The following is a 16,788-nucleotide window of genomic DNA, read 5'->3' on the forward strand; positions in this document are numbered from 1 at the left end:
ATACAATAGAGCAATGTCTTTATCAGAAAAACAACAGATTAAAAAATAAATCATATTTTTAAAATTAACCAGTTTAAACCTGGCAGTAAGATCACCAAATATTCAAACTACAGAATCACCATCCTCAAATCTGAGACCCTTAGTCATGGCTATGACACAAACAGATAGTCTCATTAATGTCATTTTCATCACCATATAAATAAGGTGGAATTTTGATTGCTTTGTTTTGTTTGATTGTTTTCTGTGTGCCTCTTTCTATATTTGCGTATTACTTTATGCTTGAGGTTGAAGAATCAGGATTTAAGTGTCCCTGCCTTTATAGAGATAAGGCACTGCCAGACACTTGGAACCATAGGGACAGAAATGCTAACACAAGTATGTGAAATTAGTAGCTTGTTCTGCAAGGGCTGAATTAATAGTTCCTTAATTTCAATTTACACAGTTGGCTTTGTTAAATGATTAGTTCCTTTAAACCTGAGAAACTAATTATGAGCATGGATGGCCAGATAAGACTGAGATTAGATAAGACTTAATTAGTACTTTGTCACTTTTCTGAGGTTCGACTACTACAGTAAAATTATTACCAAAGAAATCAGACTTACTTAAGCAGAAATCAAGAGGTAGAGCTAATAGTTTTTACCACTAGAAAAAGAAAAAAGACTTTTCTGGCAATATATTATCTTTTTCATACTTAAAGCTATCTTGACCAACCAGAATAAGATGACCAAGAAACTTTAAAAGGATCATTTTAGGGAAAACTTCAAACAACCAATACTTAAGCGTGCCCTTTTATAAATCATGCCATCTACTTTGCATATGATTTACATGTGTTTCAGAATATATTTAGGGCACCTGAGCTGACTGGCTGAACATAAATCTGTTGACATTTATTTTATCACATGTAGAGATACATGTATAACACTGAGGGTCACACCGACCTTCCAAGTATTTTATCAAAATTCCTTAGAGCTGCAGTATCTTTACTAACTAAAAGAACACTTGGTGGTGAAACAGCCTAAGCTCACAAATGATATTTTGTCAATAGGATGAAAGATTTTTTAAAAAAAGGCTAAATAAGCACATGGTAGTGTACTTAGTTGCTTAAACCAGTACACTCAAGACACTGTGTATGTCCGAGTTAGCAAAGGAAGAACCAAGTCTTCCTTTTTACTCCATATCCGAAAGATCTCTAAAGACCCTATAGGCGTATTTAAGTCTAAAAAAAAAGTATCACAATGCTTTGCTGCATTTTAGCTGATTAAAAATTTAAATGCCTTCTTCAATGTCAAAAACCAAACAATTTCTATTTCTCAGTACATCAAATCAGGAACTTTCTCCATCTGCTAGGCCTTTCAGGAACCTCGCTCCTTCCTATGTGCACCACTGTCTTTCCCAAACACATGATAAGAACAACAGAAGTTAAAAGTAGAAGAGTCTGTTTTCCCTGTTCAATTAGGCTAAAATGTGTTATTGAGCCACTGAAATCTATTTCTAAAAATATCGAAAGGCACAGAAACAGTTCTGCTCACTAGTTCCAGCTAACCCAGGCAATTTATCAGTTAGGACTTGCCCTGCAGAAGCACTTCAGCACCAAAATCCGAGATGGTGCTGGGGCAGAAACACCGACTTTGGTCAAAACAGCTGGAAAAAAGCTGCCTCCAGCAAGCTCGAACCCACACGCCTTGTCCCTGTCTGGGAGCGCTCAACATTGCTGGTGGCTATTCCTCTTTCCCATGCACTCCATTTACCCCAATCACATTGTGAAGCCACCGCTCACCCTGCAGAGCCTCCGGTCCCCGATGGCTTTGATAGCTTTCATTTTGCGCAGACCTCAGCTTAACTACACAGTCCTCAGCCCCAGCTCTGAACAGGTCAATAACAGTTTTAGCAATGTAGCCCTACCTAGGTATGCAGTACAGGCTGTTAGCGCTTCGCTTAAATAATCAATTGCTGTTTTGGCTTTAAAAATCCATTGTAGATCTGGAATTTCATTTTTAACAGGAAGACTTTTTAATGAAATTGGGTTTTTAGGTACCTAGCATTTTTAATTAACCCTCCCTCCCACCTAGATTTTATGCATTTTTAATGGCAATCTAATTCTCATCCAAACACAGTTTGAAGTAACTCATGAGCAAAAAATAAACACCATTTACAAAATAAGAAAATACTCATTACTTATTTTCTAGCATGATACAAGTGTATAAATTAAGAATCTGAATAAATATATGTTAAACTACTTAAATGTATACAGACATAGTATGTGTATAACTCTCATGGGTAGCAAAAGGAAATGCTGAACTACACCAGCCAATGAGAATCAACCTCTATTTAGAAAAATATCTAGGAAGTACAAAGGCAAAACAAGATGAAAATCAATTATTTAAATCAAGGTTTCCAACTTGACAATTTAAATCATGATTAAAATTGGTGATTTAAATGACTTTGATTTAAATCAATCTCCTTGATGTGAAACCAGACCATTTTGTTTGTTGTCATTATTGTTCTGAGTGCACCCCTGATGAACAAATGATTTATGGATGTGCACATGCAGATATTTCTTTTTGAATACACTTTTCTCTATGTGTTTGCTATTCATTTACGACAATAAGAGCATTAACCACACCATAACATAGCTATCATACAACTCCATTTATGAACATATATTATTAAACAGGAATTTTTTTGTATACATGGTATGATTTTCCATACTTTCATAATATCACGGCTGTTGCTGGACCATTGAGAATTAACCAAGTTTCACATCACCAGCAGATTCGTCAGCCACAGATACAGCTACAAAAGCCTTGGGGCTTTCCTTTTGACATCCAGCATCCTTCAGAACAGACCACAGAAACATCTGTGAAGCACCTCTACCTGTAACACCACTGATGCTATGTCCTACACTGAGTGCTCGGGCCACCCTGAGTAGTGTTAGATACCTCTGTGATACCTCCTCCGACTTCCTAAGGAAATGAGTTACACACACACATGCCCATCCATCACTCCCCACCCAACCATAACATTTAGGAGAGGATCTGAGGTCTCAGAGATACTACTTTGCTGCAGGGAGGTGCCCAAGAGAAAAGGGAAGCACCTTTGATGCTCCCAGAAAGGGCTAATGGCAGGGAGAAGACCTACTGGGGCTCACCTGCCAGCCGTGGGCCCACACCACCTCAGCTGGGCCAGCATGGCAGCAGGTCCCTCTTGCAGTCCAGCAATTGTTGGACCAAGCCACAGCAACATGTCAGGTCTAAGGACAAGCCAGGAAAGCCAACTAGCAACTCAGGAACAGCAGGAAACAGGTCAGGACACAGGCAGTACAACAACATAGCTCAAACCAGGAGTGAGTGTCCTGGCCTGAGCTTAAATGGAGCTCCTGAGCCAGGAGTGGTGGGCTGGTCAGGGGAATTAAGGCCTATTAGAGCACTCAGGGCCCTGACAAATAGGCTGCAGCATAAGGTAACCCACCAATTAGACATCAGAGAATCCACTCAACTGCACTCTCCCGAGGTACAGCTCTGTAGAAACCAGGCTTCCCTGGCTTACACAATGATTTGCTGACACCCTTACCTCTGAAGAAATTAAAACCTCAGCCTTCATGTCTAGTGTCTCCTGTGGATAACTAGCCACCCAACTCTTATGCTTTGCAGGGATAAAACAGAGATACAATTTCCCATCTCCACTATGCTTTTACCAGTCTTCTTCCTACCTCTTTCTCAATTATTGCCATAAGATAACACTATTATCAATAATAAATAACAATCAATTCTGCTTTAATATCTACGCTACAGTTTAATTGTACTGATTTCTTCTAAACTTCCATTCTTGAAGTTCACATACTGGGTCTCAGCTACTGCAATAGCTTTTTCCTAGGCCTTGGCAAACAATCTCTTCCCAGTTCTCCCCACCTATCCAAAATTTCTGATCCAGTGACTGTTTTCGTTGTCCATGGGTTTGATGATGATAACTTGAGTTGTGCTCTTCTCCCATAGCCTTTTTCATTTCAGCTTGCTTCAGAGTCTCTCCCACCTTCTACCACCACCACCACCACGCACTGTACCAAGTATCAGACCATTCCTGTGCAGCAGGACTGAGTTGTCTGTGATCACCTCATGATCTCAGCTTCTTACCATTTGCTTGCTCTGGTTTTGTATTTTCCCTCATCATGACAGATACTTTGGAAGCAGTCCCTGTTCACAGGTGCAAATTTATGTGTGTTCTCTTTCAAACTCCTTGTTAAAACTTATCTTTGCTGTGATACCTGCAGAAAAAGAACAAAGAACAACTAGCTCAGGCTGCCGATGTAGTGAGATGAATGCTGCCATACTGACTATCAATATTACCTTGTTTTCTGCTTGTAACCATTGCTGGGTTTCTGTCCTACATTTAAGTCATAAACAGTCTGAAGTGCATCTTCTCGTCTTGTCCTGTATTTGTAATGCACCTGGCACATGGGATGCTGGGCTACGATTAAGGGCACCAAGAATGATTTAAAAACAGTAACAACGCAATACAAGAGAATAGATACTATGTCTTCTTTTCTTTCCAAATCTGGAACAATTTCTTAATGAAAATAGGGAACCTCCTTTATATACTTATCACTGAGTAGGTCAGTTAAAAACCTAACTCATAATATTTATCTTTCACTGTGACATTATGATATTTTAAAGTTATGTGAAATACACCATTTAGATAAGCTGAGCTAAAATTCATGACCCTCCAGCTGCAACCAGCTCCAGAGCAAGCATACTTAGTAGTTAGTGTGCATTTTCAGCTCAGGATAGGGAAGCTAAGGACTCCACGAGGCATTACAAGTCTCATGTTTGATTTCTTAAAAGCGAGGAGAGACATTGAATAATATTTTTACACTTTTTTCCCAAAACTGACCTGAGAGAACAAAAGCAATTAAAGATCTTTCAAATACACAGAATTCCTCCTTTTTTTGAATAAGAATGCGTAAGTTCATTCTTATTCTGTTCCATTACCCTGTTTTCTAGAAACATAAAAAAATCCTCTGCAAAACAATAATACACCTTTCATCCTGACATCTCAATGCATTTTGCAATCAATTAATATTAATTAAAAAACTCTCACACCTGGTGAAAGAGTTATGTTTCCATATATCTGCTATTATGTATAGTTTGTATTTCACAACAGGAGAAGCCCATCCAAAGGAAAGCAGCATAAGAAGATTTTCCCCATTATGTCGAGTCTTGGACAAAACATGCAGGAAGACTAGAAATCAATCTGAAGATGCCTGTTTTCAATCTCCTGTTTTATCCACTGTACCACTCATTTCCCTACAGCTAAAGCTAGAAAATTTAGTAATGCATAAACTATGCATATTCTTTCATTAGAAAATAATCATAATCATGTTGCTTTCTTATTATAGAAATAAATTGATTTTTGGAACAACTGAATATTTACAGAAAATACGTCCCTCTATGGAAATTAAGCCCTGAAGTTATCTACAATTAGAGAACGTAAGTACTTCTATCTAAACAGAGGCTATGTCACATAAAATCTCAAATTGCTTTGCCTTTCTTAATGCCCTGAGTAAATCTGAATTGATGACTTCATGTGAGGAGTTGTGAGTCGTGCCACATCTCTGAATCATACCATTCCCCAACATAACTTCTGTCTTCTCTAAAGACATGTAAATTTGTTTTTATTGAAGTGACGCAATCTTGGTTCAGATGTTCATGTCTGGAGAAGTGCCCAGATTCTCCTTTAAATTATCACTCCGTTTGCCATGCACATGGGGCCCACACTGGCCTTTGTAACCCACTGACTGGCCTTGTCAGCTTATGAGTCACTTTATGTTCATTCAGTGTGCTATCATAAGCAATACAGCAACTAAGACAGTAATTATAACTAAAGCAGTTCTGGGGTCCTGAAAAGACGCAGCTGTTTGTTTCCTTCTCTTGAGATGGACAGACCATTACCTGCACACGGCTGGAAACTTCAGATAGGCTGCTAAAATGGAAAGTCATGTTACTATGTTTTCATCAAGAATTTGTCCATTTTAAAGAAGTGGTTGGACTTTAACCTGGGTGTATAGGTTTCAGTGAGTTGTGATACAGTCAGATCTTGTCTGGTTTCATAGCAATCCCACTTGCTCAAAACAGTCGACCTGAGCAACAACCTTTTAAATTATTCAGTTAGATACCAGCTGTTTTCATTTAGCTTTCAGAAATGCAGTCACAGTTTGTACCCAGCTTGGTGCTATTTTTAAGACAGACAATGTACAGAGATACCCTCATCTGAGAGCCTTGGACTGAGATCAGGATGATAATGTAGTATGGGTACATCTTGGACACATCTTAAATTAGACTTCTTTTTATTCTACTACCGTGCATTAGGCAACGTGCCTTTTTCAAGGAAAGGAGTTGAATGCAGAGATAGAAAAAAAAGGGGGTCTACAAGGCACGAAAGACATTGTGTTCTGGGTCCCATGGGTGGCAATTTACATCTCTACCATAACATCAGCAACCTGCTCTTCAAGGAAAACTGCTCTTCAAGGAGAGGAACCAATCCAGGGAGAAGCAAGGAAAAGGGTCAGAGGAAGGAATGTGAACTGTGGATTAAAAGATAGAAGCCCAGGAAGAATTCTAGTGAATCACTGAGAAAGCTAGAGAGAAAAGATAAAAAGTCCAATGTTCTCCTTTTTCTTCCATGTATACATGAGATGGACACTGCCAATACAACAAAGCATAGTATTGCCAGTACAATGTGCATTTAGTCTGGGATTTTGCTGGCATAACAGTGTCAGTCAGGCTTCAAGGCCCGTGGCTCACCTGGTGCATGTCTGGTCTGAGTTGCTACTTCTATCTAATTTCCATCACCTTGAAAGACCCCATACCCTTCGCGACAGGCCTGCCAGTCTTGCTACTGTTTCTTGCAAGCCCTTTTCCTCCTCCCACTCAAGCCAAGCTAATGAGTTCATTCACCATTTTACTCGTTCCCATTATCAGGTATCATCTTCTTTTCCCACCTCTTCAGTGAGTGATTCTCCCTCTTCTTGCTGGCAGGGTACCTTTCCTTGATGCTCTCTACGGCTCAGGAGTGTCAGACCCTCATCCAACTGCCAGTGGTAAGGACGGGACGTAAGGAAGTGCATTAATAGTCTGGTCAGTATTTCCTAGTTGTTGACAAATGGCATCAGGCTGGGTGACAGAAGCTAACATCCCCTGTCACAGAACTGTGACTGTCACTCCATCAATCACTGCTCTGGATCTGCATCATCATCAGCTCACTGAAAAGGGAAGATGTAACTGGAGCCACTGGAGTTTGGAGATACTCGTCCTGCCGCACAACAGGAGAATTAAGCTTTGTTTGGAAAGAGATGGAGGGGTTAATAAAGATAAAGAAAGGATACTAGGAGTGACTGTATTGCTAGGAAAAAAGACATAGGAAACAAGTCAGAAGAGCATAATCTGGTGGAAGATGTATTAGGAAATGTTGCTTAGGTATGCCTGTGAGTCACTGGATTTCAGATGATTTAATTGTCATGGTAGTTAAATAGTTTCAGGAAATGCTACTCCTTATATTCGTAAGTTTCTTAAGATGTGCAAAACCTGAGGCAAGCAATCACCCACCAGGTATTCATGTCCAGGACCGAGTCCTGAGTAAGTTACTTTCCTTCTGTGCCACAATATGCCCATCTCTAAGAAGATAATCACATTTATTTTCCTCATGTTGGTGACAGAAATCATAACTAATGTTTAGAGATTATTTGAGGACCCTGGAGAGGAAATGCTGAAATGGAGGGAGGGGGTGTCAATAATTTCTGAACTCTGGAATACCAGAATGATCACTATACATGTGTAGATCCAGGAGATTACATTGTAATACCTTGTTAATGTCTGCATAGCTTTTCAGAGACCTTTTCAGAGTTATTCCACATGAGAAATTAATCCTAATATGCATGCTCAAAAGCAAGGTCCAACACACAGAATAAAGGGCACTTGAGAAGGGAGTCAAGCTCTGGCCTGCTTTTTTTCCCACTATATTGTGGAAGCAGAAACAGAGGCGGCCAGTGAGGGAGAGGGAATGAGCAGGGCCATGGGAAGGCTGTGCAGTCACTTGACTGTATACGTGTGGCATATATCATGGAAATGCATCACAGCAGCTAACAGGGGAGGCAGGGAGGACCGAAGTCCCAGCAGTTCCCTTTCCGCTCAGTGAGGCCATAGCTGCTGCAAGTGTAACACGAAAGTACAAAGCTTGCAAGTGTGTTCAGCAGCACTGGACTCCCAGGGTTACTTACTTTGGGTTTGGAAAAGAGAGAAAATGCAAATATGGTCTATGCGTATAGTCACGTCATATGCTGCTTACAAGGAAGGTAATGAAATGACATGCAGGACTGGCAGTCCTCATTATATAAAATTATATACACATTCTTGAGATCAACAGCCTTCATATACTTTGTAGGTGAGTTAATGATTTATGAACAAGCGTGGTCTGTTAAAACAAATTTTAGAGACAGAGACATATACAGCATATTATGGTGATTTTTAATTTAAATCTTCTGGTTGAATTCTTTTCCCTAACACTATGAACTACGAGGAGAGCTGATGGAAAAATGGCAAAGGGCTATAAAAATGGGTGGTATAGCAAAAGTTGAAGAGGTGACAAGGTTGTCACGGTATAAGAACAGATGAAGTTAGATCTACAGAGGTTGAAATTGAAAACAGAAACTCCATTTTTCACTCAGCACACAAATAAATGCACTCAGCTTTACCAGAAGATGTTGTGGAGACCACAACTAAGCAGAGCGGCCCAAGAAGGATAGAGTAGATCAGTGGAGCTGGACAGTGATAACATCCCAGCTTGGCTGAAGAAGTCTCAGAAATGCTGATTACCAGAGGCCAGGTTAAGGCGCACCACTAGGCACAATTTCATTCTGCTTTTTACGCTGCAGCGAGGTTCCCCTGCAGTTTGCAGAAGCATGGCTCGGGCCACAGGCACCAGCTGGGGCAGAGGCATCAGCAGCCAGGGTTGTGCAGAGCCGGGTGGCAGGGCAGCGTGAGGCAACCACATCTATAGCAATCTCAGCTCAGATAGTTCACGATGTTGTGGAAATGCACCTTTATATAGGCACCTGCCACTCTGGCCCATGTCCAAGACATGAACCTGTGTTAGGTGAATCTACAGTCTGACATCAGCAGTGATTTCTAAAACCTAATTGTGCTCTACATAGATTTTCATTAAAAATGCCTGCTATAAATTTACCACATTTCACATTTATTAATTGGCTGCTACTTTTTCTTCCAAAAATCAGTCATATGCCCCTGTAATTAAAACTATGGCCTATACAAAAAACAGGAGTATATTTGGTTATATACTTTTGTGTGGCTTAGTCTGATACACTTTCTCTAGTCAGAGACTTGCCTAGCTCCATATTGCAGAGAGCAAGGAACATATGCATATTTTAAATGTATGTAGATACATATATATGTGTATATATATATGCATGTATGTAGTGGTATGTGTATATATATATTTTAGCCTGACATCCTCTTAGCTATGCAGAGGCACCAACTTTTGTCACCAAAGAGTCCCCAGAGAAACAATATACTTGGCAATACTGGACTTTATTATAATTGAGAACAAAAACAACGTATGCAGGAAACCATAAAACCCCTCAAGTTAACTGTAGTCAACGGTAAATCTCGTTAAGATACAATAGGCCTAGAACAGTACAGGCGAAAGGGGCTCACGGCCGGCCTGCTTTCCAAGGAGGACGCTAGGAAGTGTCTGCAGTGCAATCTCCTCACCACCCCCATCCTTTTTTCCTCTGATTTTGATCTATGCTCAGCCCCAAGAGCAAATATATCAATAATTATCAGAGATTAGCACAACGATGTGCTCAAAATGGGGAAACTGTGCGCACGCTTCCAGCAATGCACTTGCCAGCCTTCTCTGTGCGCTGCCCGGGCTGTGCTGAGGCCCCCTCTGCTTCACCCCCGGGTGTCGTGGGGGTGGCAAATCCTGGAGACACTCGGAGGCTGAAGGCACATATTTGATTTGCAAATGGCCTTGCCATGAAAGGAGTTATATGCAAAGAGGCTAACCAGGAAACCTCCGATGCAAGGCATTGTGTAGATCTGTAGATGGGAGATTTTGAACCGCAAATACAACACAGGAATTCTTCAGGATAATGCCGGGCAAACATTAACCTCTTATACCAGTAGCTTTGCAAAACAGCCGATGCAACTTTTCTTTTCAGTTTGTTGTGCCTTATACACGGAAAAAAGAGTCTATGGCTCAAAGCCAGCTCTGAATTAGCAGCTAAGTGAAACTATTATGTCAGTGGGATTTTTTAATAGGTTTACAAAACATTATTCAAGGTACAATACATATTCTTGGGTAGGAGGGGAAGGGTAAACACCAGCAGGTACCGACGAGCAGAGGCTGAAACCGGAGCCGTGACTCTGGGTCAGACTCTCGGCCGAGGGATCCCGCGATGAGACCGGGGCAGGGACCTCCGCGCCGCCCCCTGCCCGTTCACACCGCTAGCGGCGCCCATCGCCGCCTATTTGCAAAGGTTTTGCATGAGAAAAGCGCAATTAAAGGTGCCCCGGCAAAGCCAGGGTGGGGGCTGTGCGGCCCCGCGGCTGCCCCCGCGCCCGCGGCTCCCTTGCTCTGGCGGCTCTTCCGCAAAACGCAAAGGAAGAAAGAAAAAAAAATCTCGGAAAAGGGAAAATAACGTCAGTCGCCCGCCCCACGGCAAGCTGCGCCGGGCGGAGAGGCCCGGCCCGCTGCCCCCCAGCTGCAGCAGCGCCGGCAGCACCGGGACGACTCCCGTCTCCTCGCAGACTTGCACAACATCGCCGCTTCCTGCACTCTCCCCGGCGCCGCCGGCACTTTACAGCCCAAACCCCAGGAGCCGGGGGTCGCTCCGCACCCGCGGCGCGCAGACACCGCCCCCCCTCCCCCAAAAAGGGCTTTTCCGAAGGAGAAACTTTCCCGAGCACGGCGGCCGAGGAGCGCAGCCGCCCGCCCGACGGGGGGGTGGCGCGGCCCCGCTGCGGCGCTGCGCGGGGGAGCGCGGCCGTGCGGGAGCGCCCGCGCGGAGGGAGCCTGGCGGCAATAAAGGCGAGAGCAGTCAAGTTTTAGGGTTCAGTTCCAGCTGATTTTATTTCCTTCCCGAAGAAAAAAAAAAAAGAGGTTATTTACAGAATGTATATCAACAATCTGACAGGCAGTGAACTTGAAACATGGTTAGCTGGCATGATTTTTTTTTCTTCTTTCCCAACGTTGCGTTGTGGGGTGATCGTTAGGAAAAAAAAAAATTCTACACAGCATATTGCACAGGATGGATGACCAAAAAATAACAACAACAACAAAAAAAAGTTAAACCCTTAACGGAACCACCTCATTAGGCAGACGTCCTAGTGCCTGTCATGTTATATTAACATACATAAACACACAATCTTCTTTTTGCTTATTATAATACAGACTTAAATGTACAAAGATGTTTTCACTTTCTTCATCTTAAACACAACAGCTATAAACCTGAATACATATGCTATCATCATGCCATAAGAGACTAAAACAATTATATTTAGCGACAAGTAGAAAGGATTAAATAGTCAAATACAAGAATGAAAAACGCAGTACATAGTGTCGCGAACTCAAACCGGCATTTAGATAGATCCAGTGGTTTAAACGGCACGTTTTTGCTTATAAAAAAAGTGCAAAAGATGTGGTTTACAAGTTAACGGTACAGGATCCCTTCTATGTAAATGCACCAGTTGCTTTACTTCATTTCGGGATACGGTCCTCCCCAAAACGGTAGCATACAGTGTATATACGCTTCAGCCTTTCCCTTCCCCCTCCTCTCCCCTGACCGTCCCCCATCCCCAGCAACGAGTGCGGCGTCACAGCGGGCACTGGCAGCGGCTGAGGGATGCTGTCACTTTAAGATGCCTGCAGATTGGAGTGTAAACATGGACAAAATAGGGGCTGATTTGTGTGTGAGTGTGTGAGAGTGCGTGTGCGCGCACACGTGTGTGAGATACTAACCAGCGGCCCTGTTGTTATAATCAGGAAATCCAAACAGCGATTTACACCGATTTACACCCCCTTTATATATTTTTTACAAAAATACACTGAGAAAATAATCAAACGTTTTCATCTCTCTTCTCTTTTTGTTTTTAAAAGTGTCAAAAGTCTACATTTAAATATAAAAAATTAAAAGTTAAAACTCTAGCCCTTCAGTGAAGGAGACATAAAAATGGTGCGGGTAACGACGAGAACTACCAAAAAAGGACAAAGAAATACAAGTCAAAAATGTTTGGCCAGTATAAATACGTCCACTTATAAAATGGCATCCGATTACATTTACAAGGAAAAAAGAAACCAATACGAGGATGGAGCATCGGTGAGAAAAAAGTCTTTTCATTTACAGCTATAAGGAACAAACACATACATACTCTGAGAAAAAATTTGGTCCTGAATTTTTTTTAAAGTCCAGCACAGATTTGAGTTGCGTTTGAATCCTTTAAAGAGTTAAGAATGAAAAAAAGCTGGTGATAATTTTTGTAGGAATCAAACATAGCGCCATCTATCTGCTTTTATATTATCCTAACACTATTTTTTTAAAACTGTTCAACAGTCTTACAGAAATCTTAAAAAGATAGACAGGATAACATGCTATATTAAACCCCACCAGTGAAATAATCCAACACCATCACGATTCTGAGTAAGAAGAAAAAAGCTACTTTTTTTTGTCTTTTCGTTTTTTGCAAAAGCCATCGCCCTCCGTTCCCCCTGTACCACATCGCTACAGAAACTGTTCTGCTTCTGTCTCTGTTTCAAAAGAAGTTTTCAGTGTTCTTGAAGTTCGGTTTTATTTTTCTCTCTACATATAACATCAGGTGACTGAGAAAAGCGGTGCCGCCACCTCATCTGTACGTGCAAATCCATTTCAGTTTATTATTATCTTCCCCCCCATCGCATTTCCAAGACAGCTCTCAGGTTTAAGTCTGGCTCTTCTCCGCTCAACTAGGATCTCAGTTCAGCTCCTAGCTCCATCCGCCCTCTCCTCCTCCCATTATCTTCGCCTCCTCTCCCTGCAGGGCGAAACCGCGGCAGGATTTCTCCCCCGAAACGTGAACCTTGCAAAGGCTTGGGTGGTGTGGTTTTTTTTCTTTTTTCCTCCTTTTTAAAGCAGTTCTGATCTCTCTTTCCCAGGAAAGGGTAAAACACTCAAGATATCCAGTACGCTCAGCACAACGCATCACTCCCCCTCCTCTTTCGTGTTAAGTGGGCAATAACAAAGAACACGGAGGCCTGTGTGTCCCCCCCTTCTCTGTCTCTCTTTTCAGGAAAAGAAGAAAATAAGAAGAAAAAAAAAGAAAGAAAAGAGAGCGTTTCACTCCCGCCAGTCTCTGAAAAAGCAACCACATCGGGTTCGTCTCTCGGAAGGGGGTGTGTGCGGGTCTGTCTTCAGCCGGAGGAAGGGGACTCGTGTTTATCCTGCTCGGAGAGGGCGATCCCTCGCCGCCGCCGCTCTCCCAAAGCGCAGGAAGCAGTCTCACCGTGCGGCCCCTTCCCAGAAAGAGGAACAAAAAAGCCCCGGCGGGGTGGGCGAGTCCTCCCAGCAACGCGTCTGTGCCTCCTCGAGCTCTGCCCGGCGCTGGCCTCAGTAGGTGAAGACCAGGTTGGAAATGCTGGACTCCAGCCAGTCCCCCGAGATCATCTCACTTACCTCCGGCGTGCAGTAGTCCGGGAACTCAAAGTGCGAGCCCGAGCCGGGCTCGAAGTTAAAATCCAGGTCCCGGTCCAGCACCGAGGAGCTGAAGCTGCCCAGGGACATGCTTTCAAAGCCGGGGCTGGGGTTCAGGTCCAAGAGGTCGTCTTCAAACTCGTCGTCCGACGAAGAGGAGCCGGAGGAGGAGGAGGAGGAGGAGGAGGAGTGGGAGGACGCGGAGGAGGAATGCGCCGTCGAGGGGGCCGGCGAGGCGGCCCGCAGGCTGGTGTAGCTGCGGTGGTCCGAGGGCGAGTCGGAGCCAGGCGGCGAGGGGCAGGCGGCGCCGCTGCAGTCCCCGTCGGGCCGGCAGCCCGCGCCGGCCCCCTCCTCGTAGAGGCTCAGCGGGTCGCCGGCCTCCGCCGAGCTGCTCAGCGTGGGGCTGCCCGGCACGGCGCCGCCGGGGGAGGCCGAGGCGGCGGCCGCCTGTCCGCTGCCGAAGATGTACACGCGCTTCAGCTTCTTCTCGGCCAGCGCCTTGCCGGGGCCCGACGGCGCGGTCGCGCCGCCCGCCGCCCCGCGGGGCTTGTAGAGCCCGTGGTGGTCGGGGGGCAGCAGGGCGGCCGGCGGCTCGCCGGGGAAGGGGGCGGCCTTGCCGCCCGCCGCCTTGCCGTGGGGCTTGCCGCCGCCGCCCGCGCCCGCGGGGGAGGGCTTGGGGCCGCCGGCGCCGCCGCCGCCCTTCTTCGGGGCGGGCTTGGAGGGGGCCGCGGGGCCGCCGGCGCCGCCGCTGCCGGCGCCGCCCCCGCCGGCCTTGTCCGCCTTGTCGCCGGGCTTGGCGGAGCTGTTGCCCGACTTCACCTTCTTCCTGGGCCGGTACTTGTAGTCGGGGTAGTCCGCCATGTGCTTGAGGCGCAGCCGCTCCGCCTCCCGGATGAAGGGGATCTTGTCGCTGTCCTTGAGCAGCTTCCAGCGCTTGCCCAGGCGCTTGGAGATCTCGGCGTTGTGCATGTCGGGCGACTGCTCCATGATCTTCCGCCGCTCGATCTGCGACCACACCATGAAGGCGTTCATGGGCCGCTTGATGTGCCCGCTGGGCGTCTTGCACCAGCTCGGGTCGTCCGCCTTGCCGCCCGTGGAGGCGGTAGAGCCCGGCGTGGGCGAGGAGGCGATGCCCAGCTCGATGCCGGCCCCGGAGTCGGAGGTCTCGGCGGCCAGCAGCGCCTCCGTGTTCTCCGCCGTGTTGGTCTGCTGCACCATCGCGGCGGCGGCGGGCGGCTCGCCGGGGCTCAGCGCCGCTCCGGCGCGCGGCAGGGCGCGCAACTTCTCACCGCGGCACCGGGGCGGCGCAGCTGGCCGCGCAGCGCCCCGCGGCCGCGCCCCCGCGCCCCGCACCGCTCCTCCGTCCACACCGGAGCCTCGTCCCCGGCGGCGCGGTCCGTTCCCCCTCGCGGCGGCGGCGCCGCGGCCGCCCGCCCGCGCTCCGCGGGAGTTTCTGCAGAGGCAGCGCCGCGAGCGGCCCGTCCGAGTTTGCTTTTGAGCTGTTTTTTTTCCCTCTCTCCTCTCCTTCCTTTCTTTTGGAGAGGGGTCGGCTCGCTCTTTTCTTTTTTCTCCTCTCCCTTCCCCCTCGGGGCTCCCCCCCTCCCCGAAGCAGCCGGTCCAGTTCAGAAGTGCTTTTCGCTCGCCCCCGACGTTTCAGCAAAGCAGCGCGCCCGCCGCGGAAAGTCTCTCAGCGCCGGGCACAGCCAGCGTGCGCCGCCGCAGGGGCGGGGGGAGGAGGAGAGCCCCCCGCAGTCCCGAAAACCCTGACGCCAGTACTCGCGGTGGCGGCGGAGTCAGCGCCCAGGAGTTTGTGCAGGTATTATTTGGCGGTCGCGAGGTACTGAGCGAAAAAAGCAAGCCCAAAAGAAAAAGAAAAAAAAGAAAAAAGAGGCCCCCCCAAAAGAAAAGCCGCTCGTGCATTAATAAGTGTGTATCTGCGCGGCTGGAAGAGCGGCCACCCAGGCAAGCCCGGCGCCGAGCCCCGTCTTCCGCAGCCGCCACCGCCCCGCGGAGCCGCGCCGCCACCGGCAGGCACCCACGCGCGCACGGAGGGAGGGAGGGAGGGAGGCACGGAGGGACGGACGGAGGCACGCACGCACGCCCGGCGATGCGCCGCGCGCCCGGCTCCTCCGGCTGCAGCTCAGAGCAGACCCCGTGCCCGCCCCGCGCCGCTTTATCCTTTCGCAGCCCGCGCCGCGGCCAATGGGGTGCTGTATCCAACGCGTCCGCGTGCCAAGCGCCGCCCGCCGCCCTCCGATTGGCGGCCGCGAAGAAGCAATGAGAAGCGCCCGCGCTGACCTCATTCCCAGCGGCGGGGCGAACTTTTTAAAAGGGCCAGGAGGGCGCCCGCACGCCCCGCCTCGCCCCGGCAGCCCCGCCCACTCGTGGGCGGGGCCTCCCCAGTCCTCCCCAATCCCCTGCCCCGGGGGTGCCCGCGCGCGGGGGAGGGGCGCGCCCGGCTGGAGCCGCAGCCTCCGCGCGCCCGGGGGGTGGGCAGGGGACCCCCCCCCTCCGCTCTCCCGCGTGGGGGTCAGCACCGGCACGGGGGGGGGGGGGGTGTTCCGGCCAAAGGGCCGGCGGAAAAAGCGAGGCGGCGGTGGGAAGTCGGTCACCGGGATGGGGGGCAGCGACCGGCGGCACCTGCCACCGCGGAAAGAAAGTGTGTCCGTGCCTGCACTGCAGCCACATATATATATATTTATATTTATATATAAAATTTGCATTATTTTGCAAAACTTGCATTGCAGCGGATCACTCGAAAATGATTCCCGAGGTCACTCCCCCTCCCCCGCACTCACTAGTGCCGGAGGGAAACCACTCCTCCACGCGTGCTCGCCCGGCGCCGCAGCTGCACCGGCGCTCCGCGGAGTTTGCGCCGAGCGCGCTGGGGGGGCCCCGCGGCGCCCCCGGGGAGGGGGGCGGGCCGGCAGCGCCCAGCGCGATGCCGCGGCTCCCGCCCCCGCCGCGGCCCTGGTGGTGACCCGGCGCGAGGGGAGTTGCAGGAGATGGCTTTTTAACCTCGTTTTCCGCCCACGGTGATAAATATTGAGTGG

The 16,788-nt window shown here is 47.7% G+C and overlaps 1 protein-coding gene across 1 annotated transcript; it reads right to left on the minus strand.

The window, feature by feature from the left end:
• Positions 1 to 11,115: 11,115 nt before the first annotated feature.
• On the minus strand, positions 11,116 to 15,906 carry SOX4 (SRY-box transcription factor 4). Its single transcript, XM_064506966.1, has one exon. It carries the CDS (start codon positions 14,951 to 14,953, stop codon positions 13,652 to 13,654), a length of 1,302 nt encoding a protein of 433 aa, XP_064363036.1. The 5' UTR covers positions 14,954 to 15,906; the 3' UTR covers positions 11,116 to 13,651.
• Between the last annotated feature and the right edge of the window lie 882 nt (positions 15,907 to 16,788).

The sequence above is a fragment of the Dromaius novaehollandiae genome, chromosome 2 (genome assembly GCF_036370855.1).
Source record: "Dromaius novaehollandiae isolate bDroNov1 chromosome 2, bDroNov1.hap1, whole genome shotgun sequence".
Classification (NCBI taxonomy): Eukaryota; Metazoa; Chordata; class Aves; order Casuariiformes; family Dromaiidae; genus Dromaius; species Dromaius novaehollandiae.

Excerpts from the sequence above, each read along its gene's own strand:
- SOX4 (XM_064506966.1), bottom strand. The coding sequence starts at position 14,953 with ATGGTGCAGCAGACCAACACGGCGGAGAACACGGAGGCGCTGCTGGCC.